Source organism: Neodiprion virginianus, chromosome 4 (assembly GCF_021901495.1).
Source record: "Neodiprion virginianus isolate iyNeoVirg1 chromosome 4, iyNeoVirg1.1, whole genome shotgun sequence".
In the NCBI taxonomy this organism is placed as follows: domain Eukaryota; kingdom Metazoa; phylum Arthropoda; class Insecta; order Hymenoptera; family Diprionidae; genus Neodiprion; species Neodiprion virginianus.
The window spans coordinates 2542166-2555703 of record NC_060880.1 but is presented as its reverse complement, the minus strand read 5'-3'; the positions used below and the strand labels follow the sequence as shown (position 1 = coordinate 2555703).

The following is a 13538-nucleotide window of genomic DNA, read 5'->3' as shown; positions in this document are numbered from 1 at the left end:
ATATACATATATATATATATATATATATATATATATATATATATATATATACATATATATATATATATATATATATATATATATATATATATATATATATATATATATATATATATATATATATATATATATATATATATATGTACATAATTCTCTTTTGTTTTTACTTTTTACTTTTCGACCAAAAAATTCTTGAAAAATTGATCAAGCTTTCGGGCATTGTAAAGAAAGTTTGACGATCAGAAGATTGTCGTTAAAAATAAATATATTCGTTCAGCGTCGAATACCATTTTTACATATTTTGATCAAGAAAAATTTTGGCGGTTGAAGTTTTCTTTTTATTTATTTACTTTTTTCAAACGATGGGAGTACCGGATTTCAAGGGCTAATCAATACACGCTCCGAAATTGAACGTAATTATCAAATTTCGTTGGTAAATACTATCACTCGATCCCTCAACTATTTCGAAATTAAATATATCTACCAAATGAAAGTTTCTTATTCAGATACCGAAATCTGGCGACAATTTAATAAAGTGAAATCGTCTCAAAGAGTAAAAAATTTCTTTCCTTTGTTCTTTGTATTGAAATCGTTTCTAAATTGTTCTTTTCTTCACCACTGCAATCAATCAGTTTAACACGTATCTCCATGTTTACTATTAAACGTTAAAATTCCCGGAACTATTTAGGTTCTTGTAGGTATAATCGATATATTTAGTGATTATCTACTCGAGACTCACCAAATTCTCATGAACATTTAATTAGCGTTCCTATTAACACTAACAAATGTACTAAATTTCACAAGATTATCATTTTCATTATCCATAGACGTGTAAAAATTGGAATTCATAATCGAACATTTCCGCTACCAGAAATGCTAAAAATAAAAAAATAAACAAATATTCAACTAACTGAATGAATCTCCTGTTTCTCTTTGTATTGTTGCTCATCTGTTGCACGGCTTCATTTCAATTTCCCTGTCTTTATAGATAATAATGATTTTACACCTTTTGGTTAATATACGTCTTTATATAAATATATAAACGTTATTTTTTTTCTTCATTCTTGCGAAATAACAGACACATTTATAACTTCGCTCGAGCATGAACTGCAACAGTTTATAAATTCTCCGTGACATTTCCAATTGAGCATGTGATAATAAACGGACGTACACATTATCCATACGTGTCTCGTATACAGACGATTGTATTATATTAAACACAAAAATTATACGGTATAATATACGAAAGACCAAGTATATGTGTGCGTGTACGTTGGACACTGACATGAGAAATTTAAATTCGTGTAAATAATTATGCGAAACGTGTTTTGAAGTCCTTTATGCGTATATACATGCGTGTGCGCGTGTATACATATATATATATATATAAATATATATAAATATATATATATATAAATCGATCGAGCAAATGTAGCTTCGCGATTTCTCCTGATGCGTGAATTCCCCTCCCTATATCTTTGCCACCCTGAGGTCTTGTTATACCTACGTATAATATGTATGCATATAGTTATGCGGTATAGATTATCGTCTCCCCCGCGCGTCGAGACGTTTCTGGCCACCGCGATAGCGATATTCTTGTGCAAGGTGATGGACAGGACTAGAATTAACACCCGGTGTAAAAACAGCTCGTCATACACAATCAACGATATATGTATGCATGCATGTATGTACGTACGAGCGAAGAATCAGGTATACACAGGGTGGCCTATAATTTTTTCGGGAAAATAATTTCATAACGTTACCAGATTTTCCAGGACCCAAAAGCCTAGTTTACCCTGACATTTTCCCAGTTCTATACCAAATTATTGAAACCTAAAATCGCTTAGTTTATTAACCCTATATTCGTTTCAAATTCAATTCGAAATCGAAAAAAAATATAATGCACAGCAAAAAAAAAAAAAATAGTCAGTTTAAGCCAATTTGTTTTTCCCAAACGTAAAAAAAGTAAACTTTTCCTACCTCGAGGAAATCGTTTCCAATTGCCACGATATAAAACTGATATTTTCAGTTTTTTTTTCCAACCAAATTAAAAATCACCCGACAATTCCAAATTTTCCATTACCCTGACATTTCCAGGTTTTCCGGATCTGTGGATACCCTGGTATCATTCATACATGACATACGGCACAGCTACGAATGTTTCGATAAATAAAAAAAACGGGAAGGGTATGGAAGAGGGAGTGGGGGGGGGGGGGGGGGGGGGGAGGAAAGAGCAACGAAGTCGATGAGTGAAGGAAAGGAATGGGAAAATTTTGCATATATTATATATTTTCCGCAAGCGTTGCATCGACGCGAGGAGATGAGAGATCCGTACATCGTATGGCGCACGAAAACACCTGCGGGGCTTGCATGCATCTATGCATGACGTATGTATGGGTGCATGTACATACATGTATATACATGTATTTACCTGTTAGAGCGTGAGACCGTTGACCCGAAACGCACGTGCTGATATCAGCACGTGCACGACTTAATGCGTGAATGCGTGCGTGAATGCGTGCGTGAATGCGTGCGTGCGTGCGAAGTGAAACTTGCACGTTTACACGCAACGGTGTTATAAATAATATATATATATATATATATATATATATATATATAGGAGGATTAAAGGTAATTGTTACATACGATCAAGGATTCAGAGCTCATCTCGTTGTCTGTGAATCGATTTTCGTAGCACAATCTTTGCTAATTATATTTCCGCATTCCTGCTCTACGCTTTGAATATGTCTATACCTACGCTTTGTAATAGAAAAGAAAATCACACGCGCCTTTTGACGCGATTCAATCACTCGGCACTGGTAACGACCAGTAAAAATAATATAACGAGATATAATTTTTATCAACAGTTTACCGAATTTCAATCGATCCTAAATTCGCAAGGTAAAGAATTTTTCCAACGATGCATCGTTACAGCAGTAAAGTTACAAACTTCAGACTTATAAATTCCCAAACTTTTTTCCTGACTTTTTTCCTAACCAGACTATAATTATTCACCGCTTACTAAAATCCGAACAAAAAATATCGCCAATTTCTGTATAATATCTGATAAAACACAGCTTCTAATCAATGTATTAAAAACAAAAAAACATGTTTACGATCTATTTAACCATCACGATGCACCGGAGAACATTGATAAAAATTCTTCTCACAATTTTACTACTTCTCCATGAGTTAACCCATAATTCGTGTTCTTTCTATATACGATAATACGCTCATAAAATTTCCTAACTTTTCCTTGACTTCCCGATTTTCCCCAAATCGGTAACCACTCCGCAGTATACGTATCGCATTACTGCCGTATTTAACCAGGGTAAAATCGATGCTGCAACGTGTACATCGATTATAACCATATGTGTATGCAAGTATGTAACTACGTATTGTATGTATGTATATATATATATATAATAATAATAACACACACGCACGATATGAACAAGCGGATACACGGCCCATACACACACACACACACACACACACACACAAGGCCCAACCGATCAGCGAGGGCAACGAACTCACTGTTCCAGATTCACCAGGAGGCTCCTCATAGCCTAAATTCTAGCCGGATCGGTTCTTGTTCTTAGCCCCGTCGATTGGGCCTCTCGAGTGAGGCCCGAATCTAACAATAAGTCCCTCCTTGATCCTTGCGTTTTTTTGTTCTTCTTTCTTTCTTTCCCGCCGTTCGTCCATCAATTTCTTTTCTCTTTCATTCTTCATTACTCGGCAAGGATGTATGTCTCGACCCTCTACGCGCATACAAATGATCGCGATCGGATCAAGCATGAAAATGTCACGTAACAGCCGGAACGATTTATTTCTCGATCGCTAATCCCAATAATTTTTAATCAGATTTCTCTTTCAAGTTTCCCCATTGTTTCTCTTATCTCAAATTATTTTTATTATAGCTTCGTTATCGCATCGTTCTAGATCATCTATCAGTTCGTCGTCATGCATCGACTATTGTCGGATCTCACCTCTCGTGCAAGCACATTCCATTATGTACACATTTCTACAGGCCGTAAAATAATTTCATACATCAGAAATGATCGTTATCTTTGTTGTTGTTGTTGCACGCTTATGTGGGCCACTATTTTTCCTAGCTTTGTATCATGCCTTCGATCACGATCTGTATCTCTGTCGCACTTCAAGTTTTGTCATATTTCTAAAATCAGAAACCATGCAGCGTATTCGGTGCGTGCAAGATTATAAGTATATGGATAGGTATGTATACCCGAACCTACATGCACGCGCGTGTGTTAGTTAAGCATGCGAAGGTGTAAAGCGACGTATAAATTTCACGATGCGGAGCCGTATGATTTCGGCCAGTTTTTATTGTCGCGAAATACGGTACATACCGCGTCCATGATGCGTGCAGCGAAAAACGATTTGGGTTGGTCTGTTGTATTATTCATTATACACATATCTATACTTAATGTATACCGAAGCTCTAATTCGTTGAATAAAACAACAAGAGCAACAAATAAAGTCCGGATATGTTTTCAAATCAGTAATTCAAAATTCGAAACCTTAATATCAAAATTACTCGTTATACTGCAGTATATAATGTACCAACGTACAATGTACTCGTATAAGATTTCCAAAGATTCTGTGTCAGTGATAAAAAAAAAAAAAACAAATCCCTGGTTACAATGCTAGAAACAATTTCATGTCTATATGTATGTAAATTTTAAATTCTCAACCATTTACAGATTTTCACCGACTGTATCGCTAATCTTTTTTAGGTATATAACATGTACAAATAGCGTGGACAGGCACGGATATTTTCACAACAGGGATCCAAACAACAAATAACGATAAGAAACTTTAATCAAACATTAAGTCAAGACGTTACAAAGATACGATTCAGGCTGTCAGTGTAGGTACATGCACAGCGTATCGGACTCGTAATTAGGCCACTTTGCCCGCAACGTTGATGAGGATTCGCGATTTGTATTCCACGGGCGGTCCTAGACGTGTGAGCGTACCTTTTATCGCGAGTGTGTGACTTCCTTGAGCCAGCGACTAGTTTTTGACTATCTATCGGGCAGGTAAGTATTCGAATTCTAACGGCCCTGACTGAGTAAACCCCGCGAACAGGAAGGAAGGAACTGATCGGACGGTTAGCGCGGCCCAATTTGGTAACCATAAATACACGAGGCAGGACGACGAGCGTGCAGTGCGACCTAAGGAATCACGGAACGATCTCAGGGTGAAGCGCGGGTCTCTAAACTTATTTTTCAAACTTCGTTCTCCGAGCGAAAGATGCGAAAAACGGCTTTAATCGCGCTGCATGCGATCGGTTTATGCTTCGCTGCTTCCGTCGGCGAATCCCAAGAATCCCGGACACCGCCGTCGCCCCGTTTCGTCGGAGTATTCGCCAAGGACTACGACCACAGTGAAATAGGTGGATAATTTTCTATCCCGGTAATATGCGTCTAGAGCGTATAATGAATGGTTTTTTTGTGAAAGCGAAATTGCGCCGGCGGATAGGCAACCGAAGTTACGCCTCGGATTACGTTTACTGCGTGTAAGGTGTAACTTCGGTTGCCTATCTGCCGGCGCAACTTAGCTCTCCTTCAAGGGAATAGTATATTTTGTAACTAGGAGGCAAAGTCGGTTTTTCGGGACGAGCGTAAGTTTGCAATATGAGTCGTGGCTGAAATCAAAGAAGAATATTGCAAACACGCGAGGCGAAATGGCGGTTGTCTCCTTGTTGCACACGATTTTTTATGTACCAAGAGTATGTTACGCGTTTTTGAAGCGAAACACGAAATTGAAGTTAGAATAGCGTAATGTCAGATTTGTTCACGACAGCGCGTGCGCGCAGTACAGAAATTACCACTTTCAACACTCCGAGGACTTAAAAGTGGTCTTTTCAGTACTCCGCGCATGTGCATTCGCAGACTCATTCTGACAATTAGAAACGAGTACTTTCTGCTCGGAAAATATGCACGGAAAAACGCGTGAAATATGGTCGCGTTATGTAAGGGTTTATTGTTGTCACATGTTCTTTATTCTATCGGAAAAAAGGTCGCAAAATGGACGCTTGGAAGCCGGATGACACGCAGAATCTTTGGGAACTGAGCGGTCTCTTCGAGGGTGACATCATGGTCCATCCCGAGGGACGGGACATCGCGAAAAACGGACTCCTGGAAGCCGAGGCGCGGTGGCCGCGTGGCGAGATTCCCTACCACATCCACGAGGAGGATTTCGGTGAAAGGCTTATATTACGGTACACCTGTATAATGATAATTGCGCAGTTTCTTAATTATACAAAATCGTAGATAAGGAGGGCGTCGAGGTGATCAAGGGAGCGCTGGCCGAGTATCACGAGAGAACTTGCCTGCGATTCAGACCCTACGAGAAATCCGACGAGGATTACGTGTCGATAAGGGGAACCGAGTCGGGATGCTGGTCGATGGTCGGTCGGCACGGACAGGGGCAAGTCCTAAATGTTAATAACCCGAAATGCGTAAGGCATGGGATCGTGGTCCACGAGTTGATGCACGCGCTCGGTTTCTACCATCAGCAGAGCGCCGCGGACAGGGACGATTGGGTCGAGATACATTGGGATAATATCCAGGAAGGTGTGATCAGAGTTATCCTTTGGAGCGATTGACGCCGGAGATTAATCGCCTCCAAGATCCGAAATTAGATTTTGAAAAAGAGGAAGACCGTTTAAACAATCACCGCAGTAGTGTTATTTACACCAATGATGAATGAACGAAACGACATCCGTACTATGCATTAATCGAAATGAATCTCAGCGAATTTTAAGGACACTCAAGCTGGGATAACAACAATTTGAAAAAAGGTTTTACGATTCGATTGGTCGAAGTGTGATCATTTAACTCTGGTGTTTTCAATATTTTAGGGCTTATTTTTTTCGCCGCAGATATCACCAGTTACAAATTTCACAAAAAATCACCTCGACCATAGATGAAAATAGATTTTCGAAAGCACGGTACAACAAATCTTTGTCAACAATTACATTGCCACGTTACGATTATACTATAATCTGAGGTTTCTTGGTTGGTTTTCAGACAATTTGTGGAAATTTGATCGGCGGGTAAAACGAGCCTAAAAACGAAGGTTCATCTTGAATTATTTGATTATGAAACCTTTGGTCAAATTGTTGACATCTTGGCTTGTGTTATTCGAATTCGATCAGATTCATTTCTATAACATAATATAATGTTGTTTAATCCATGTCCACCATCATTGTCGTAAATAACATTGCTGAAGATTTTTACAACGGTTTTTGTTTTCTCATTTCCTAACTCATGATTCAGACGGTTATACCCATTCATTTGCCTCTTGGCATGATAAATTGCGATATAAAAAAGTTTTCTTTCATTAAGGCAAGGAGCACAACTTCAAGAAATACGACAACAAGACAGTAACCGACTTCGGAATCCCCTATGACTACAAGAGCATCATGCACTATAGCTCGCACGCTTTTTCGAAGAACAATCAGCCCACGATCACACCAATAGTAAGAACTGAAATTGTTACGCGCTTGACGGTAGATCAGGCACACAGTTTGCTTGCAAGAACTATGAATTGCCTACGGTTAGGCACCTCAGGGACGATATTAATTAGACTCTTTTTCGAACAAATTCGAACAAAAATAAAAAATCCTTTTTTTCCTTACAGAAGGAGGAGGTAAAGCTTGGCCAGCGCAAGGGATTGACGAAGAAAGACATCGCGAAAATCGACCGCATGTACGAAGAGGAATGCAAAGCGCGCGAGTCTTCGGAGAGTTCAAGCGAATCTGGTAGCACGAGCGAGTCTAGCGAAGAGAAAAATATACTTGGCTGGCTATTCGACTGACTCTTGTGGGCTCTGTAGCTCAAATTAGAGTAATTCTGATGGGCGATTCTTTCATACCGAAAGCAGGAAACATGCGAGAATAACGGAAGACAATAATTTCCACCGATAGTAAAATACCGAGGGCATTCTATTCAGATTTGTGTAAAAAAAAATATAAATATCTTTTAAATCAAATTCGCAATTGACGAATTCGATACATACATCATAAAGAGTCATTTATGCGTTGCTGAACGCAAGACCCGGGTAAGAAAGGGAACTAATTATGCATGCGTCAGGAAGAACGACTGCGTCGGTCGAACCCGGTGTTCCGCAACGAATAAATGACCCTGTAAATTCACTAATGATAAAGCTAATTTATGTGTAAATGTTTATGTATATAATCAATGCGCGAAATTCATATCACATACAGATTACTCCTATCACGATTTTACGGTAATACGAAAAGTATGAAAAATCGGCGTAAAGCTTATTTGATCTTTTCGTCGGCAGAAATTGCTACAGTAACCATGAATTATGTTCTTCTTCAAATTATACTTATTTTTTTTGAGAACGATGGGATAAAAAATAATAAGCACATTATTATGATGTACTTTTTCGCTAAATAAACCTTTCCAGAAATTAAAGTATTTCGCCGTAATTAATGCTCGATAACAATCGAAGAAAAGCACCCTTGATCTTGAATTTGAAATGCAATTGAAAATAACTGTAAAAGAAAATAAAAAAAAATTAAAAACTCACTGAAAATAGATCCATGTCGCACAGGTTGGAACGGAAACACAGAACGTCTTAATGATACTTATGATGATGAACGTATTGCAGTTAACCGGTTGGACTCTGCTGGTTGTAATACAGCAGTTGCTTCAACTCACTAACCGCATCTTCAGCGGCCTGCAAACGAGCGGTTCCAATCAGCAATCGATGTATTCTCATCTGATTTTTCTCAAAACAGGTTTATAATTTTCATCGTTTTTCGATAAAGAATCTTTTATGAGGAATCGAAATTAATGTGCATTTTGGACAAAAAACGAATTATAAGAACGCAATTGACGGTGAACGAACAGAAAAAGAAAACCAGACAGAGCAGTTGCACGTGATATTGATTGATTCCTGGAGAATTTAGATAAATTTTTCTCTAAATATAATACTCACGTTACGCACTACTTCTTCGTTGTCTAGTGTCAGACTCTCGAGTAGATTTCTAAGTGGCCTACCCCAGGCCTGCTGTAGTGCCCTGCAGCTGAACCTTCCAAGTAATCTGACCAACGTGCAGCTTCTTGCCCTTAGAACGCTCTGTCTGTGCGTGAGGAGCTTGCTAAGTTGTTCGACTGTAAGTTAGAATTCGATTACTGTTGCGCATTGGGAAAAAAAGGTTGGGTAAAATAACTATGTGCTGGATAAGTACCGGGTGTCTTTGTGCGAAGGACGACTCTTTCCACCAACTCGGCGTTTTCAGGCTGACACCTGAGAACGTTGTTGAATATGGCTACAAGGTCGGCAACGACCCTGGACTTCCGTTTCTCCAAAGTGATGAGCTGCTGAAGAAGAGGCATACCGTTTACAATGTAAATAGCATCGCAAAGCTGCGTCAGAAACTGCTCCTGAACGTAAACAAGTCTGCACAGCATCAACATCACACATTCAAGTGCCTGCAGCTCGTCCGCTGACAAAGTGGCAGCTGACCGCGTGTCGCCGGTCGGCGAAGGACTCGAGTCTTCTCGGCGTTCCGACATCAAGAGCTTCACTGCATAGACCAGATTTGGGACAACCCTGACGTCCAGATAGACTTGTTTTATTTTATTCAGGCGTTCCGCACTCATCGGAACGACAAAAGGCAGGGACAAGAGGCAGGCGACATATTCGACGACCCGGCATCCTGCGGCTGGGTTTCTTAGAGGCGAAACAAACACGGAAACGCAGTTTTGCTGCAGCAACGACACGACCTCTCCATCCATCACTTCTTCCATTGATCGTTGTAGAAAAGCCACCCACTCCTCATTTTCTATAGGTTGTTCAACCGCCCTGGGATCCCAGTCAGAAAGTCTGACTTGCTTGTTAGCTATATCTACACTAAATTCTTGATCATAGTCGAAACTCAAACGACTCTGCTTGTAATCACCATCGGCACCGGGCAGTTGTTCAACTGCAGATGTATCTCTGTGGCAAACACTCGCTCCATCACCCCGAGCCTGTGAATTATTGTCCTTAGACGTCCGTCGGGAGGTAGATTTTTCTCTGAATTCGTCCGTCTTCATCGGTTGCGCAGTTTCAAGTGTCCCCATGATGGAAGCTTGCCTAACGTTAGTGTTAGGGCAATCATTCTGGCACAGCGTGTGATCTGCGGCAAGCAGATCGCTCCGCAAAGATGCCCTTAGGCTCAGATTCCCAAGCAGCACGTCAACACTGGCACTGGAATCCGATCCACTAGGTTCACTGCGACACAAAATTTGACATTGCCGGTTTTGACAATATCCACGTGTAATTGGGTATCGGGGCTGAGAGACGCAAGTCATGTGGCGCTGTTCCCTTAGTTTGCGTTCTTGTTCTTGAATTTTTTGTACTGCTTTTTCCAGAACTCTGTAAAATATCATGAAACTGTGAAAGTCGAACCATCAAATTTTAGCTAAACAAATTTTTTCCGCCCAATATGGCTCGAAATATCACAGAAGAAATCCAATATATTGATAAAAAGACATTTTTCAGTTTGAGAAAACCTTGCAAAATTTTCGTATAGTACTTTGTTTATAATAGGTATAAATTTTAGTAAAAAAATCATACTTTGATTGACTAGTGGAACGCATGGCGAGACTTTGAAGCTGTTGTTGTTTAGCTCGTGCTTGACTCGCGGACAAGGGAGTTGTGAACGGTGTTGGAGCAGTTCTACCGACCATCAGGATCCTGTCCTTGACAAATGGGTGATTCAGAAGATCTGGCCAAGTGAGCCTCAGGGAGGGATCTTTTTGAAGCAAACCCTAAATAGGTAAAGACCAAAAACCTCCAGAAATTATAATGAGTTACTAGATAAGAATATTTGGTAACCCAATTTTAAGGTATTAAAAAAATGCTCACCTGCAGAAAGCTTTTGCAGTTTTCTGATATATAGTCTGGCCACTTGACTGCCTCAAATCTTATGAGTCTGACCAAATGTAATATGGAAGTTGTTTGGAAGGGAGGCGTTCCAACCACTAGCTCGTAAACTATGCAGCCAAGGGACCTGTACATCAATAAAAAAAATATAATCCATTGTCCGAGTTTGAAGGTACAAAACTAACTTCTGTTCGTTTCCCAATAATTTTTAACAGCATCAGATGTCACTGATATTTGATACGCACCATAAGTCAGCGTTGTGGTCGTATGGACATTCTTCAATTAGCTCTGGAGCCATATAAAGAGGGGTCCCTTTTATCGAAGTGAGAACATGTGTGCCGGTGCTCATGCTTCGAGCAAATCCAAAATCACACAATTTAGCCACACCGTTAGCCTCAAGCAAAACATTTTGGGGTTTCAAATCTCTGAAATAAAAATTAGATTTAATAATGCATTGGCGACTAATCCGCAAGATATGTCAAAACTCGTGTCAAGCAACTGTTTCTAAAACACTGAGAAAGAACTCTGGGTGTCGGTAAATTAACATGCGATCGACTCTGTCGCGCCTGCCTTAAATTAGAAAAATTTGATCCACAAACCTGTGAAGCACTCTATTTGAATGTAAGTAGTAAAGTGCGGAGACAAGATCGCAGGCAATAACTTGGGCTCTTTCCTCTGACAAGCGGCCAGCTTTTCCTAATATTTCATATAACTCTTTGTCAGCATATTCCGTAATGACAACGATCTAAAGATACATTCATAAAATGGTTTGAAGATCGATAATTGACGTGCGTGTTATAATTCCGAAAGAAGAGTAAATCTCAAAACGGCATGAAAGTCGAGTAACTCACCTCGTTTTCAGTCTCGAAAGAATCTAACATTTGTATGATGTTTGGATGATGGAGGTGACGTTGTATTTCACATTCCTGTCTCAGACTCTTGAGCTCTTTAAGCGAACGACCGCGCTGCATATACAAATTTAATTATAGCGTAAGCTCTATTGTGTGTGCGTGTGCGTGTGCGCGTGTGTGTAACCGTCGAAACCTATCGGAGCTGAGAATTTGAAAATGGAAACAACGCGCTCACCTTTCTGATAACCTTAAAAGCGACAACTTCACCGTCCGCTCGCTTCTTGGCCTTGTAGACTTGCCCGAAAGATCCTTCGCCGACCTGACCGAGTACCTCGTACTTCTCCATGTCGAATTCGCACGATTGGAGACGTAGTTTACCGTCATTCGAATGACCTCAGACCAGAGAACCTTTTGTACGTGCTCGTGTCAATGTTTCAAACGTCCGACACGATTCAAAACAACATACAATCCACGTGCCAAGAATTACCCTGATCAATTCCGGTCGAGCGCCGCCATTTTGGCCGCCGTTTTCTGCCGAAGTCTTATAGAGGCGATATGATTGGGTGTAGCGACCACCAAATAATCAAGAATCAATTAATGAACAATGATTAATACTATTGGCAGAAAAAACCCATCTCTGCTAATTTTTGATTCAGCTGGATTTTTTTTTGTTCGACGCAGACAGCCGGTAGCCCTTCGTTGACCGTGAAAATTTCGGCGAATTGATCGAAACATAATTACCACATAGTCCGGATTCCATTGTAACGGTTTTTTCAGTCGTCGATTTTCAATCAATAGATGAATGATTGTCGAAGCATTATTTCATCAGAAAACAGTTATCATTAGTGAAAACTCTACTCGGGAGCAATCTCAAGATGACTGAAAGCTTTTAGGCATAATATAAGATACATTGAAACGTTGACTGAAACATTTGACGAACGATAATTTTATACATTCGAAACCGACTAAACAAACTTGCTCTAATTAACTGGCCGAAGAATACACAATCATAGTAACAATACAAGCACACATTTATCAAGAGTTTGCAAGAATGAAACAGTAAAAGAAAAGCCAAATTAACTATTTTATCTGATATGATTACCTATTATAAATTTAGTAGGAATATACTAACCCAGATTTCTTGATTCACCCCGAAAAATGCGATCTGGATTCCGCAGCGTCGAAGAACAGTCGAAGTGCGTGCGCCGTTCTTTTGATGGTTTCTCCTCGAATTCAAATTTCACTCAGAGCTAATTTCAGATCGCATTCTTGATCACGTGAGTCACGTTTATCAAATTGCCGTCACCTGCAGTATAAGGCGCGGATGTTACTGCACATAAAAGCAATGCGGATGTTCTTCAGACTTTATTTTGTATACTGCATTATACCTAGAGTCCGTGGTTTTAAGCGTGCGCCTGATGTTGACAAAAAATATTTGTTTTCATCAGAGATGTAGGAATGATGTAGGAATGTAGAGATACAATACTAGTTTAAAAAAAAAACTGCTGAATAATAGAGCCAGTGGTCGGTAGCGCAACGACCTCAGAAAAATTTGTAAATATAGGTATATTCTAGCTGCATACGGAAGAAAGCGCGGCAACCACATAGCTGAAGCAGAATTTACGAATGATGTTTGAACGGTTTATAGATAGAAAAGAAACACCTCTATGTGTATTACATACATTCAATAAATTTCTTCAAGATACATCTCACAGTCCGCTTGGAATTATTGGCGATAGATTGAGTTGATTA

The 13538-nt window shown here is 39.6% G+C and overlaps 2 protein-coding genes across 3 annotated transcripts; one reads left to right on the top strand and one right to left on the bottom strand.

Moving 5' to 3' along the window:
• Window positions 1–4897: 4897 nt before the first annotated feature.
• LOC124302978 (zinc metalloproteinase nas-14) lies at window positions 4898–8025 on the top strand. Its single transcript, XM_046759610.1, has 6 exons — window positions 4898–5066; window positions 5180–5422; window positions 6049–6231; window positions 6303–6605; window positions 7380–7513; window positions 7675–8025. The coding sequence occupies exons 2-6, from the start codon at window positions 5281–5283 to the stop codon at window positions 7849–7851; spliced, it is 939 nt and encodes a 312-aa protein (XP_046615566.1). The 5' UTR covers window positions 4898–5066; window positions 5180–5280; the 3' UTR covers window positions 7852–8025.
• Window positions 8026–8121: 96 nt separating this feature from the next.
• On the bottom strand, window positions 8122–12261 carry LOC124302967 (serine/threonine-protein kinase fused). 2 transcript variants are annotated; one of them, XM_046759592.1, is made up of 9 exons: window positions 12022–12261; window positions 11787–11900; window positions 11535–11680; window positions 11181–11360; window positions 10918–11062; window positions 10627–10820; window positions 9254–10425; window positions 9001–9176; window positions 8122–8739 (listed from the first exon to the last, which is right to left on the bottom strand). In XM_046759592.1, exons 1-9 carry the CDS (start codon window positions 12130–12132, stop codon window positions 8671–8673), a joined length of 2307 nt encoding a protein of 768 aa, XP_046615548.1. In that variant the 5' UTR covers window positions 12133–12261; the 3' UTR covers window positions 8122–8670. The 2 variants fall into 2 exon arrangements, with proteins under 2 accessions (XP_046615548.1, XP_046615547.1); XM_046759591.1 differs by having other exon boundaries at window positions 8148–8781.
• Between the last annotated feature and the right edge of the window lie 1277 nt (window positions 12262–13538).